The 14,400-nt window shown below is 36.9% G+C and overlaps 1 protein-coding gene across 2 annotated transcripts in view; it reads right to left on the reverse strand.

Annotated features, from left to right (window-relative positions):
• The window catches only part of ATAD2 (ATPase family AAA domain containing 2), a 35,407-nt gene extending 23,379 nt beyond the window's left edge, over window positions 1-12,028 (reverse strand). For both annotated transcript variants that reach the window (XM_087931678.1, XM_087931677.1), the window contains exons 1-10: window positions 11,460-12,028; window positions 7,913-8,064; window positions 7,164-7,213; window positions 5,185-5,353; window positions 3,747-3,843; window positions 3,239-3,323; window positions 2,494-2,604; window positions 1,305-1,422; window positions 505-612; window positions 113-221 (exon numbers count right to left, since the gene is read on the reverse strand). In XM_087931678.1, the coding sequence (XP_087787804.1) occupies window positions 113-221; window positions 505-612; window positions 1,305-1,422; window positions 2,494-2,604; window positions 3,239-3,323; window positions 3,747-3,843; window positions 5,185-5,353; window positions 7,164-7,213; window positions 7,913-8,064; window positions 11,460-11,684 (1,224 nt within the window). In that variant the 5' untranslated portion in view covers window positions 11,685-12,028. The remainder of the gene's footprint in view (window positions 1-112; window positions 222-504; window positions 613-1,304; window positions 1,423-2,493; window positions 2,605-3,238; window positions 3,324-3,746; window positions 3,844-5,184; window positions 5,354-7,163; window positions 7,214-7,912; window positions 8,065-11,459) is intronic.
• Between the last annotated feature and the right edge of the window lie 2,372 nt (window positions 12,029-14,400).

The following is a 14,400-nucleotide window of genomic DNA, read 5'->3' on the forward strand; positions in this document are numbered from 1 at the left end:
TCAACAGTGACTTGATGTCACATAATTAATCAAAGAACAGTTACATTAATTTTAAAGGTAAGGTTATCTACATTCAATTTTTATATCAGAAAGCAAGACATCAAATCCTTACTGAAGTGTCTATTTGCATTGGATCAACGTCAGCCAGGCTTGCTCCAATTTTCATTCGATCTTTGTGGATTCCCTTCAACTCATCTTTTTGAAAATTTAGCGGAAGGCACCTAATGTGAGAATTAATAGTTGTTGAAAGTGCTAAAGTATAAATTAGTTTAGCCAAAGCTTAAAATCCTGAATAGCAAATTAATGTAGGTTCATAATTAATGTTATTTATCTTGTTTTATATATCAGTGACTATACAATTCCAATGTGACATACAGCTGTTAAATCCTGGTAGCATTTAATTATGAAAAGCCAGAATTTACCATTTTCTCACTGACAGTATTTTAGACAGAATCCCCCAATGTAATTGCTGGAAAAAATACACAAACCACCTTGAACAATTACCTGCTCAGTGCTTTGTTGCGACTTCTTTTCCTACGTCTCTCAAAGCGTTCTTCATCATCAGATGAAGACGAAGTTGTGGAATCGCTATTATGAATTGCATGCTTTCGCCTATTTTTTTAAAAAAATAAGTATGAAAATGCATGTTGTTGAAATATTAATGTATTCGTAAATATATGCTGAATATGAGTGTAGACATGAGTGGTTGAGTAGAAAAAGGGTGGAAGAATAAGGAGGTGGTATAGTAAAATCCACAATGAATTTCCTCCATGAATTATTGGCTGGATACATAGTTATGGTTAGTCACTCCAACAAACATAGACTGACAAGCAAAGCATAATTTTAATTTATATTAATAAACTGATATTTGACTCTACATAATGTGTAAATCAAGTTATCAAATCTCTCTTGAAAACAACATTATGAGGACTTACATGTAGTTCTCACTTAGCAACCATTCCATTACAATGGAGCTGAATAAGGAGACAAAAATCTTGAAAAATTTACAAGTTACTACCTTCAAGATTAACACAAAGCCAGTATATTTCTTCCTAGTTTATACTGACTGGTATTTGTACTTACAAATACATATAGTCCTCAATTTTCAATCATTTTTAGCAACCATATAAAGTTACAATGGCACTGAAAAAAGTGGCGTACAACCACTGCAGTGTCCCCATGGCCGCGAGATCAGACAGTAAAGTTTATTCTATAATAAACTTTTACTAAATTAATCATTATGGGGTACAAGCAGCATCTGAAGCATTGCTACTATTGTATCACTTGCAAACGTAAAAACATACCTATTTATCTTTTTACAGAAAGGGCTCCGTGGTCCTGTAGGACTAAAAGGGAAACCTCGTCCTACTGGAGAGGCTGCATCATCATAAAATAATTTAGGCTTCTTCTGATGCCTGGGCTCTGTTAACAATATCAAACATTTTTAAAAAATAGGTTAATATTCTTGCTTCTACGATAAGAGAATCAGAAAGCCAGTAGCAAATCATTTGTTTACAAAAAAAAACTAATTTTAACTTGTACAAAGTTCATTTATTAACTTTGCTCCTGAAAGACAATCAGAAAATAAACCCAGGCAACACTGGCTGAAAAGTTACACAATAAAGATGTACAACTGCATGAAATGTTAAGATGGCAGCCCTGCCCCCTCAAAAAAGCAAAACAAAAACAGATTTATGGCACAAAGGAACTTTTCCAAGAAATATATTCACAACCACAAATAGAGGACATATGAACCAAATTTAAAAATAACTTAGAATGTTTTTTAAAACTCCCAACCTAGCAATACAAGCAACAATTAAATGGATTCTAGCAATCTGGCTAGTCTGTACAATTATAGAACAGGGCCAAACAAAGAGCCAAATGAGTTAATTTCAGCTGCCATGATCAAGGTTATAAAAACAAAACCGAACGTTTCTGATTAAAGGCTTGAAGCATCTTTCTAATTAACATGGTTGCACAACGTACAGTTCTGCATTTAATCAGGCCTACACAAAGCCCAGTAAAGTTTATGAAATCCACAGGTATATTATGGTTTTGCCCTTGGAAATCTTCCATGGGAAAAAAGCATACCACACAGGAACAATATAACATTACAAGTCACAAGCTCTAACTTCCAAAAAATGATAAAGCTGCAGAATTTACTAAAGAAATTGAATTTTTTTCAGTCTTTGAGTATGTGCTTAACCAACTCCCTCCTCTTTAATTCCAAGCAGAGAAGGAATAAATCTATCACTGCTGATTTATTGACTAATGATTTTTTGAAGTTTCAATAAGAAAAACAATTAAAATAAAAAACTAATCATGGACCTTAGAATAACATGGAATAAAATGCCTTTTTGCCTTCAACTTAGAATGGTTTATGAGGAATTTGGCTCGATATCAACATACATTAAATAGATATTTCAATCTTGGAAATTTGAAAATTTATAATAAACAAATGAGTCTTCCAAGAATGGTATAAAAGAAACTTACTTTCCGGTGAGGATTGATAATGTACAACAGTTTTTCTCTGTCGGAGATCATAGCGCTTTTGGTTTTCTTCTCCATCTTCATCTTCATGGTCCTCAACTTCTTCTGAAGATTCTAATCAAAGAAAATAAATTGCTCTAACTTTAATAAAGGTTCTGAACCTATAACAAATTTTATAATTGCTACTTGTAGTTTTATTTCAGCTAGGAACATACACATTGTCAGTTTTATGTTTTGCTAGGGAAAAGTTAGCTTTCAATGTCCAAATCAAACCAAGTCCAAATTGAAGCTACTTCAAAGTTTTAATAATGATCTGAAGGAAACACAGATAATTTCAACCTTTGGAAGAACCACTTCTGAAAATGTTGCCTCCCACCACTGAAAATACCATTCAACAGCTGCAGAGACCAGGTCCAGGCAGTTGCCAGGAGTCGAAACTGTCTTGAAAATAGTTGTAGGCACACATGCAAAAGTGAAATATAGTAAGACTTTTAGTGGATCCTGAGAGGACCACCAGGGATTGACCTGAAAACTCTGAATAATCAATTCAATAAGACTAGCTGTAATGACAGGAACAAAACCTATTCTTTTAGATGTTCCTATAGAAGCTAACCAAACACTTCTCAGAACATTTTAATGAAAACATCTTTTATTCATTTACCCGTAAGTATATTCCTCACTCTTTACCTGCACTTTAATTTTTCATATGTAACAGCACAGTTCTAAAATGTAAAAGCAGCACAATAACCTGCACTTCCATCTTGATTGTCAGAGGTTTCTTCATCAGTCCTTTGGATAGCAGGTTTCCCTCTGGAGTATATATCAAGGTTTCCCTGGAAATAGCATAAGATCTCATTCAAGTAACCCACCATTACATGAGGCTTCTGTGTCAATTTCAGGATACGGTAAATGGAATCAGTACAATTATTGGACTGTGCCAATCTGTTCAAAAAGATGTTTCATAATATACAGATACACATTTTTCTGAGCTGCATTTATTTTGCGCAACTGCTTCTGAAGCCACTACTGGTTACTTGCACGTGTCTTTGGCCTTGGCCTGATCTACTTTGAGGATGCAGAGATAGCTCACAGCCACTTCCAAAGCACTTCTAGTTTAATGATTTGGAAATATATATATATATCCTGCAGTTATAAAGTGCATCTTAGAATTACATAGAATTTGCTCAGGTTATGTTCAAACTATCAAAGCAAAAGCAAAAATATTGGTACCTCCACAATAATGAATGTACACTTACTCCTTCTCTACCATTGAACACCCCAAGGTCTTCCATCATTCGTCTACGGCGCATCTTCTTCATATCATCCATTTTTTGTAGTACAGCTTCTGCAGTGCTGACAAAGTTTGCAACATATAATTAAACAAAATATTAACAAAGAATCAGTTAAACAAATAATGCCACGATATTCTACCTTCAGTTCATAGAAAGCTAGAACTATTGATAAATGCAGATCCAATCCTGTGTATATCAACAGACAAGCAATAATGGCACTACTTGCTTGTTTGTTTCTTTGTTCATTTTCATGCTGCCCATTCCAGAAAGTTTGCCCTTTTCCTTACTCTTGGAATTCCTTCTGTTATAAAAACACCAAATACAAAATTTCCTGCCATTTTGGAGTGGAAAAAGAAAAACTAAAATTGTAATGTATGTATATGTAATACTTTTCAATGTATTTGGAATTTTGAGAGTATATGGTAGGTACTCTGAGAGAATGATTATCATGGCAGGTATGGTTAATCATAAGCACTCATTTACCAGAAAACAAATAATGTGGATCTGCAAAACTCAGGGACATTTTAAAGCCACTTGCCAGACATCTCCAACTAATTCTAGTCAGAGAACTTAGTTCAGAAAAGTGCCAAACTACTCCCAGAAAAAACAATCAGTGGGTAACGGGGGAATATTCTAGAGGTATCCAGAATATTCCATGCTCAAATTAGCAAAGCAACTATTGGTGTTTGCTATGTAGCATTCCAACATCCTATTTTGATTTTATTAGAAGCTTATTTGAGTTAGATGGTGTAAGGATCTACTACAAACAAAATACCTTGTGAAAAAAGAACGATGTACATAGGCACCACACCACAGGTAGTCCTACACTTACAACCATAACTGAGCCCAAAATATGTTTCTAAATGACAGTTAAGTGAATGCTGCCCCATCTTATGACCTTTTTTGCCACAATTATTAAGTGAAGCACTGCAGTCGTTAAGTGAATCTGGCTTCACCATTGCCTTTGCTTGTCAGATCACAAAAAAAGGATCACATGATCTCAGGATTCTGTAACCATCATAAATATGAAGCAACTCCCAAGCGGCTGAATTTTGGTCACATGACCATGGAAATATGCTGCAATGGTCATAAGTATGAAAAACAGTCATAAGTCACTTTTTTCAATGTAATGGACACAGTTGAACAGTCACTAAATGAACTGTTGTAAGTTGAAGACTGCCTGTATTTAGTTCTTAAAAGTGTCTGTTTAAGAAGCAAAAAACTGCCCCTGGAAGCAGAACTCTGCCCTTCCATGTGATATGACTCTTCAGTTTGTGGCCTTCCAAAATGCTTGCCACTTCCAATATACAAAAAGGAAGAGCCATTAATCAACAAGAGCTTCCTATTTTTTATAGAAGGGCCAATCAATTATGGAAGAAATAAAAAGATAAAACCACCTTACTTTGTAATTAGTCTGTCAAACAGAACTGACTGGTTCATAGTACTATAGCGACTTCGTCTAATTCTGCAACTGCGACGGACTTCAACATCGCCATTTTCTTCTGCAACATGTTCTTCAGGCTTCCCATCTACTCCTTTTTTCAGGGATCTGGTTACGGGAACTACAGCTCCTACGGGAAAATAAAGAATTTTCCTTTGCTGCACTCAGCTTGCTTCCTAAATTAAGGATCATCTCAATTAAATTTTGCTTCACTTTTAATCTTCAGGTTGAGATCTTTTTAAAATTGTGTTTATGTCTTCAAGAATACAGTTCCCCAGAATATCTGAATTGCCTGTACATTTGACAAGCATTCCCCACCCACATATCTCATCCATATAAAATTAGTACCATTTCAGTTTAAGGGTAACTTTCTCAATGGAAACAAAAATACTTTGTTATTTATCACAATAATGAAGTTAACTTTGTATCTAAAATAAGTTTTCTTTTCCAGTCTTTTTTTCTACTGCACACTTCCAGTCAACTTTTCACAAAGCTGACTTATCCCAATTGCAACAAATTTTTGTTGAATGGCATAGCGCAAGGCACTAAAGGTCGCCGTGGTGGTAGGAAATCAGAAAACCTTGAGAGCTTGACACTACGTGAATGGGAGTCCAGGTAGGAATAGACATATATACATTCCACCCTTATGATTTTTTAATCTACTTTTCAGTTTTAGCTGCACATCTCCACATTAACTGTTTCTATTCCACAAAATTAATTATCCCTACCACTATGGCCATTTGCTGTGCAGCTTCTCTGAAACATCTTAATTCCTTTTCAGAAACTAATTCGCATAATTACTTTTAGTTAATTACAAAATTAAAATGCACCCATTTGTATATATTGAACCATGGAAAATAACTAATTAAACATTAACAAAGTGTTTATTTAAAAAACCCTTTTATTATCAAATAAAAATGAGAAGAATTATTTTAAATTTTCGATACTCGGCAAATAATGTTGATATTGTGAACCTCCTTGATGGTGTGGAGGGACTCGGGGATTTTTTGATCACTGTTCTAAAAAACACTGTTCTAAGGTATAGGCTTTGGTACAAGAGGCTGAAAATAATACATAGTAAGATATGTGAGAGGACAAAAAAGAAAAAATATGAATAGCATGTAGACTGATTACTAACCAATGTACCGATAAATTCATTAAAATCTTTGAAGCTACATTTTGGCACAAGCAAATCTCAAGAGGTTTTGACTAATTTCCAGATTTCAGTTGAAACAACACCCAGCTAAGCAAGGAGTGACAAGGTTGAAGTATAAACATTCCTTATCTCTACTCTGCAATGCTGGGGGGACACATCCTTCCCTCTTTCAGACACTGCTATCACACCATGTCTCCAATCTTTCTTCCTTTCCTATCCCTTTTGCCACCCAACTTCTGCCTGGGGAAAAACAATCAACCTCTATATTTTATACAAACTAAAATACTGGAATTGTGCACCACCACCACCCCCAGTTTGAACACGGTTTGGCAGAAATAAAATGTTTTGCGTATTTCAAACCTCCAGCCACCAAGGCCACCTTTGTAAAAGCAAACCCAAGAATCAGTGGTGGGATTTAAATATTTTTACCACAGGTTCGATGGGTGTGGCTTGGTGGGCGCACTTTGCACACTTTGCGCAGGTGCAGAGGCGTTCCAACTCACCTCCTGCAAGCCTGCATTCACCCAGTCGCTTCAGCTTCAAAAGCAGGGGATAAAGATGAGTATGGGAGCCCAAGCGGGCGGGTGGGCCCAACAGCAGAGCAGTGGAGAACCGGTTCAGTCTCTGCTGCTCATCACTGCTACTGGCTTGGCAGAACCAGTGGAATACCACTGCCAAGGATGCTTTGTAATAGATAATTCTCTGAATCAGAAATTTCAGTCAATGTATTGGAACCTCTGCAGCCTATCCACAACCAACAGAACGTGTATTTTACTAGATTTACCTTCTTCACCATCTTCATTCTTTCCACCTGCCTGCATTCTAGCCAGTTGTCTGCACACAAGCAAAAATATCAAGATTTTATCAGTTTGACGTCCAATTTATAGCTTTCATTTGGGTCAGTACTAGAGTAAGATTTAGTATCAGAAGAATCAAGGGGACTTAAAATGGTTTGTGCTGTTTGAGTTTCTATATACTTCCTTACTTACTATGATTATATTATTCCAGTTTTCATTTACTTTGTTGCCTTGCCTCTACTATCTGTATTTTTTAAATTCTGTTTTTTCAGAGTTTTTCTGGTTTTGGAGTTTTTGTTTATTCAAAAGCAAAAAACATCTTACTGAAAACTGGTTATGTAGTTTTAGTTTTCACTGAATTACAGCTGTATTGTAGAACATGGTCTTCCAATTTGAAAAAAAGAAAAAGAAAAGAAATGCAGCAAAGGTGATTTTTCAAAGGATACAACTAAATTAAAATGTTCTAACAGTATTGTAAAAGATAAAATATAAAGTATCTTTTTAATTTGCTAATCTTCCAAATACCTTTTAAAAACATTTGTGCTTTTCTTAGTTACTATAAACACTTTTTGGAATGTACTATTTTTTATTTATTTATTTTGTTCTATAAGCTGTTCTTAGAAAATAAGTAGGTTTTTAATCAGAAAATTATTTCCAAGCCCTATAACACTGCAGTGCTCTAAAAGATCCAAGTACAACATAATTTTACCATGTGATCTATAAAAGAAAAAAATACCTTGTAAAGTGTTTCCTGTTAATCCCATTCTCAATCAGTGTTGACATCTTTTTGTCAAAGCTAGGACTTGAATAATGCGGATTATTTTTCCTCATAGATCTTAAGGTGTGCTGCCTTGTGAAATGCCTGCATTCTTTGTCTGAAGAGAACTCCTGAAGCAGTACAATAAGGATAATTAAGAACAGTTAATTATGTTCTAATTCTGATGTGTAACAACTTTATTTGAAATATTTATGCACATTAATACTGATTTAATAGTTATTAAAAAAAGTAAAGATAGCAAGAGAAGTGATCTCTCAAGTGACCATGTCTTGAGCTGCTTAAGTTTTAAAAGACAAAAACAAAATTAAGTTGTGTGTGTGTGTGTGTATGTAGGTGTGTGTGTGTGTGTGTGTGTGTGTGTATATATATATTTTCACAACTCCAACTAATATACCTCTGGTATTCTTATATTATCCAAAAATTAATTAAGGAGAAAATTTATATTCCTGTCTTATGACCTGTTGAATAAGGAATCAATTGCTAAGAATTCCATTTATGCATGATTTACCATATACAGTTCTTATTGCATCAGAACAGATGGCTCAGAACAGGTAAAAATGATTCATTAAAAGCAAGTTCGGTAATCAGTGTAGAACCTTCAGTTCCATATTCTTGCAGAACATTTGGCAACCCTCTATCACATGTATGTAACACATTATCTGAGACAACTTATTTTATGTTTGTAATTCACTTTTTTATTTGAATTGTTAATTATCCAATCATTCTGACACCTATTTAATAAACATAGTTTATTTTATATGTAGAACAGGTACTCTTCAGTCCTGCTACTCAGAACAAGAATTTGTAGATTACTTAGTTTTCTGAAATAATCTCTTCTTAAAGGCAGATAGCAGACTGGGACATATATTTTAATAATTTTAGAAATAAAATACGTTGGAATATTCTCTACAATAGAAAAGTGTATTAAAAATCAGAAATTAACATATCTGTTAATTGTATGAGTATTTTTAAAAATTAGTTTCCCAATTACATTCTGTGCTTAATTTTAAATGTACTGTTAGAAGAAAAATCCATTTGGTTCAGTGCCAAGCTGGGAGACACTGGAAACATGGAGGCTGATTGGAAAGATGGTTTATTGATGAAGAACCACATGTGATTCTGGGCAGCTGACCAAATGGAGTTGAAAGTGGGTGGGTTTTTATACTTTCTTTGGGTTTTGTATTTGAGCTTCTTGTTCCTGTCCTATATTCTATTGGCTGTTGTCAGATTCCTATGGGGTCATAGCTGACTCTATAGGCAAAAGAGGAAATGCAAATTCTAGGTTCTTGTCTGAGCTAATTTTGTCAACCTTTTTTTTGTGTTGCTTATCTGAGTTTCAGTCTTGACCCAGTCTTTCTGAATGGATTACCGAATCTGCATTTCTAAAGGTGGCCTCCTCAGTTTCTTCTTGGGGCCTATTAAGAAAGACTGAGTCTGCTTTAAGAACATATTTCTTCTTTAGGGAAATATAATATTCTGCCTTTTAATACTTCCCAAATGTTTCATTCTTCTGGGGGTAGGTGCTGACTTTCTACAGTACCATTGCATATATATTAATTTAAATCTGTTCATGAGCTTCTTCAAATTTTCACATGTCCAAAACATTGTCAATTTCAAATTAACTTTATTTAAGAGTCATACTATAAGTTGCTGAAAATGAAGATGTTTAATCACAATGCTTTAAGTTGATTTCATTTTTCCTAGAGGTGAACATTTGATTGTTTTTCTATCATTGTTACTTGAATGTTTTAACATCAAACTGCAAAGCAGATACTGCAAGTAACATATTTTTGGCAGTCTAAAAACAGTGTAACCTTGTAGGGCTAGGGAGTTTTACTTTCAATATAGTGTGTACAAAATTGCAACCTAAAACATTTATTATAAAATTGTAGAGATCAGAAATCAACCTCTCTTCTCCAGATTAAAATAGGAGGCTATTTTACTACTTCCATGAATTGATGTATATCTTTATGCGTGAGGAAAAGTGGGTGTGTGACAGTTAAAAGCTATAAAACAGTTAAATGTTTAGTGTGTTACTCCTGTGGGATGTTTTATAAGCCAATATATCAAATTCTATTATATGCAATTACCCATCACAATAAGATTAATTAGCTGAAATAACTGGCTGCTGTATTTTTTGGCTAACCAAATTATGTTGGCTGCTTGTTTAGCACTTCCTGATAAAAAATTTTCATTTTAAAAAATGATTATCACAAATTCCCTGATGGAACAATAAAGTTTTCAACATACCAATCCAGTGTATATAGAGGCTATTCTCTTGTTAGGTAAACAAGCTAAGATCTGTGTACCCGATAAAACCCCAATTTACATGACTAAAGGCTCTTTAGTGATTTATGCAACCATATAAATGTAGCTCAATTGTAGTTGGGAGGCAGATTAACCACCACTCCTTTTCAAACCTAAATTTTTGATGAAAAATTCTTCAAATAAAGAAGTTACAATCCAGTACTTCTGTAGCCTAACACAAATATAGGATTCCTTTTCTTTCTTTTTTATATCCAGCAGAAGTACTTCGTTTAAAACAAAACCGAATCAAAAAGGCTTCTAAGCTGGGATCACCACTTCAGCTATTACCAAGTTGGAAGAGTATGAGAGTGAATGGAATAGTTACAAAAATAAAGTTAGCAATAGAAAAGTTAGTAAAAGTTCTAACCAAGTAATGCCAGCTAATATGGAGAACATCACAGTGGCTAAGAAATTGGAAGGTCAGTTATAAGGAGTAAGAAAAAAATGACCTTGATGGAAATATTAAACATTAAACAAAGGGGCCAAAATATTTTTTTTTTTAAGTCCAGAGAAAGGAGATATTTAGAAGCTCCCTGATTCATCCCAATATAAGAAGTTGGACATCACAATCAGACCTGCAGGATTCTGTTATTACAATCTGTGCCAATAAAATATAATTCTAGTCTTCCTTATGGGTAGGATTTCCAGAACTGGTCTACCTGAAAGAGGTCGACGTTCCACCTATCAATATCACACACCCCCTCCAAAAAAAAAAAGCCATAAATAAAGGTTACAATATCCTTAATTCCACAAGCTAGCAAAATGCTTTGGGACCATCCAAAGGCTGGTGAAACTGGAAAGGAAGATGCCAGATGTTCAACCAGATGTTAGAAAAGGCATTACGGCAAAGGAGAAAAAGCCAAAGAACGCCCAAATTAAGTCATTGTGAGTTTTGCCCAAAGGCCTCTGATTATACTGATCACGTTAAACTAACTGTGGAAGGTGCTCAGGAAAATGGAAATGGATTCCAATTATCCTCATGGAAACCTGTCTACAGATCAGAAGATGGACAAACCGACTGGCACCAGATGGGCCAAGCGTGAGACAAAGCTGCATACTCTTTTCTTTATATATCCATTTTTGTACCCAATAAACTCCTCAACCGCAGGACTGATCCCTACCTCACCCCGGGGATCCGCCGGCCTGTATTTTGAACCCCGCGCTCGTTCCTGTTTCGTTCTCCCCTCTCCAAACTCACCGTCCGGGCTTTCCGATCGGCGGGTGGATCCCCGGTGGGCGCTCCGAGGGACTGGTTTCCCACCGAGCGTTTCCTGCGAGACGAAGTCGGGATGCTCAAAGTGAGAAACTCCGAACTCGATTCCATCGTTTCGTAGAGAGACTGCGGGGATCTCGAAGAGGTCCCGCCTCTGCTATGAGGTTCGGGGCGGCCAGAGCCGCCCGAACCGCTACGGAGGACCACCATCGCGTTCGTCTCCCCTCAACCGCCTCTGAATTCTGGCGCCACAAGCCCGAGCGCCATCTCGTCACCAACCGTCCTCGGATCCTTCCGCCGCTCCGTCCTTCTTTCCGGCGGGGTTAATTTTCATCCAAGCCGCTGCTCAGCGATCCGTCCCGATTCAGAGGCCTGGGACGGCCACTGCTGACGAGGTTACACTCGGCGAGATCACTTCTGTCTCGGCGCTAGTTCTCCCTCCCGTTAAATAGAGCCGCGGCCGCGGAAGGAGACGGCGCGCGGCCTGCGACTAAAAGTTTTTTGGCGCGTGGCAACTTGGAATTGCGGCTTGTTTTCCTTCGCTCTGATTGGTCGGCGCTGTGGCGCGCGGCGGTTTGCTGCCGCTGCTGCCCGCGAGGCGCTCAAATAGAAAACGTTTAAAACTTGCACGGCTCCCTGAGAAAGGCGCGTTTTCTATCTCAACAACAACCAGCTCACTCTATGCTTGGAAACTCGCCAAAATTCACATGTATACGTCCTCTAGGAATCCATATAAAGTTGCACTTGGATGTGATGTACTCGCAAGGGCAAGGACAAAACACTATTCTGATGGCACCCTCCAACGTATATTTCAAAGCCTATGCACTGCAATCTCTTGCCCGCTAAACTAATCTGAGTATATCAATTACCAGAAGAAGCCTTTTTAAGCGCGGTTGTCAACGCGCATTTTGAACTAAGCATGTAAAGGTTTTGCTCGTTATCGCCAAAATGGCTTTTTTGGGAAGAAAAAGAATCGCATTTCCCATATAATTTTGCATCTGCTGTTCCAGAAGCAGAAGGGAGGGAATACAATCCTTTCCCGCAAAGGAAAGGTGCCAAGACAGCTTTCATCTGAAAAAAATAAAAGTTCTTGCTTTGGTCACAGCCAGTTAAAATATCAGCTGCAAAAATAAAATCACTTAATCCTCCTTTTACCTCTAAAAACACTCCCGTGAAGCTTTCCCCCAAGGAATCGCCCACCATTTTACTATTCTTTTACACAATTGCACAATTCAGATTGTAATCAACCGGACGATCAACTCCTGTATAAGGAGGCCCCACTTCTTTTCACAGTCAGTTCCTATTGGCCTGTAAAGTCAAAATAATTTTGCTTCTTAGCAATACATTGGAATGGCACACAGCACTGAATTGGACTAGGTGGCCCATCAAAGTTAATTTTCTGCTAAAAGAAAAAAACTAACTCCTCTCCAAATATACAGCTTTATAGTCCCACCATGGGATGTTTGGATTGCTGGGATTACTAAATCTCCTTACTGCTCCCATGGAGGCAAGTAAAGCCAAATTGCATCCAGGGGTTTGCACAATGTATAGAATCAGGACACTAAGCAAAGTGGCATCCCCTTAATTTTATTCCCGAACCAAGCAGTCCTCCCACAGCAATTAAAAATAATTGGAAATGTTTTCTTACTAAAGAGACGTTGGTGGAGTCAGGCAGGAAGGTTGATTCCCAAGTGAACGGTTTTTCTTAATCCTATCAGAAAGCTGACACTTCTCTACAGCCTTTATTCTCTTTCAGGCAACAGGCGGGACTCGGCTAATTACTTTACCTTCCTGCCAGGAAAAGGTTTCACCTGTTTGATTTCTACATATCTGCCTGTTGTTAAAGACACAGAAGCAAAGCCCTGCAGAACTACTTAAAAGGTAGAATCACATGGCTTATTTACATGATGCACTAATATAACAGCAGCAAATATTTTGTTGGGGTTGTATTTTACACGTTTATTTTTTTAGGTTCTCCTGAAAATTAAAAGCCCTTTTCCATTTGGTTTTCCAAGGTGATGATGAATTAAATTACCGGTATGTAGTACAACTTTCAGCAACTGTGGGCGGCTAACAATCAAATAATAAAACCTATAGAACATAAAGATAAAAGCTGGCAAGCATGAAAAAGCAAGGGATCTCACTTTCTTCTATCTTTCCCAGTGTTAGATCCATTTCCAGAGAGCTGGATCTTTGCATAATGTATCCCAAGAAAAATAATTGGAGCCTAGTCATTTGTGCCTCCAGTGAGAACTCTGGTTGAACTATTTATCAATTCATTGGTTTATTTTCTTGGCTGTCCATGAAATGCTATTTAGAAGTACTTCTGAGGCTTTATTCCTAGGCAAGAGTAAAATAAACGTCTCCGACTTAGCGACCTTTGTGTCTGAGGGACAATTTCCAGACTTTCCAATAGCCCAAAAAACTGCAAATTGTAGTTCCAACATGGAAGGTATCGGATTTAGAGTCTGATGTTTATGCTTGTAACTTTAGCCACGGACACATGACTAGAGACATAACGATGAAACAGACCCTCCTTTACTTATAATGAGCACTTCTAAACAACGTTGCAGTAAAACGGGAGGGAAGAGGGTGGGAAAATCGGGCTCCATAGAATAGAATAAAGCTGGAAGGGACCTTGGAGGTCTTGTAGTCCAGCCCCCTGCTTAAGCAGGAGAACCTATATCATTTCAGATAAGTGACTGTCTAAACTCTTCTTTAAAACATCCAGTGATGGAGCACCCACTATTTCTAGAGGCAAGTTGTTCCACTGGTTAATTGTCCCCACTGTTAGGAAGAAGTTTCTCCTTAATTCCAGGTTGCTTCTCTCTTTGATTAGTTTAACTGAAACTAACTCGAAAACTATAAAGCACTTCGTTAATTTGCGGCTTCTGCCTTCGCCTAAGAAAGTCTTTGCCCTAATAAA

This window comes from Pseudonaja textilis, chromosome 3 (genome assembly GCF_049901715.1).
Source record: "Pseudonaja textilis isolate UNSWEBS1 chromosome 3, rPseTex1.2, whole genome shotgun sequence".
In the NCBI taxonomy this organism is placed as follows: domain Eukaryota; kingdom Metazoa; phylum Chordata; class Lepidosauria; order Squamata; family Elapidae; genus Pseudonaja; species Pseudonaja textilis.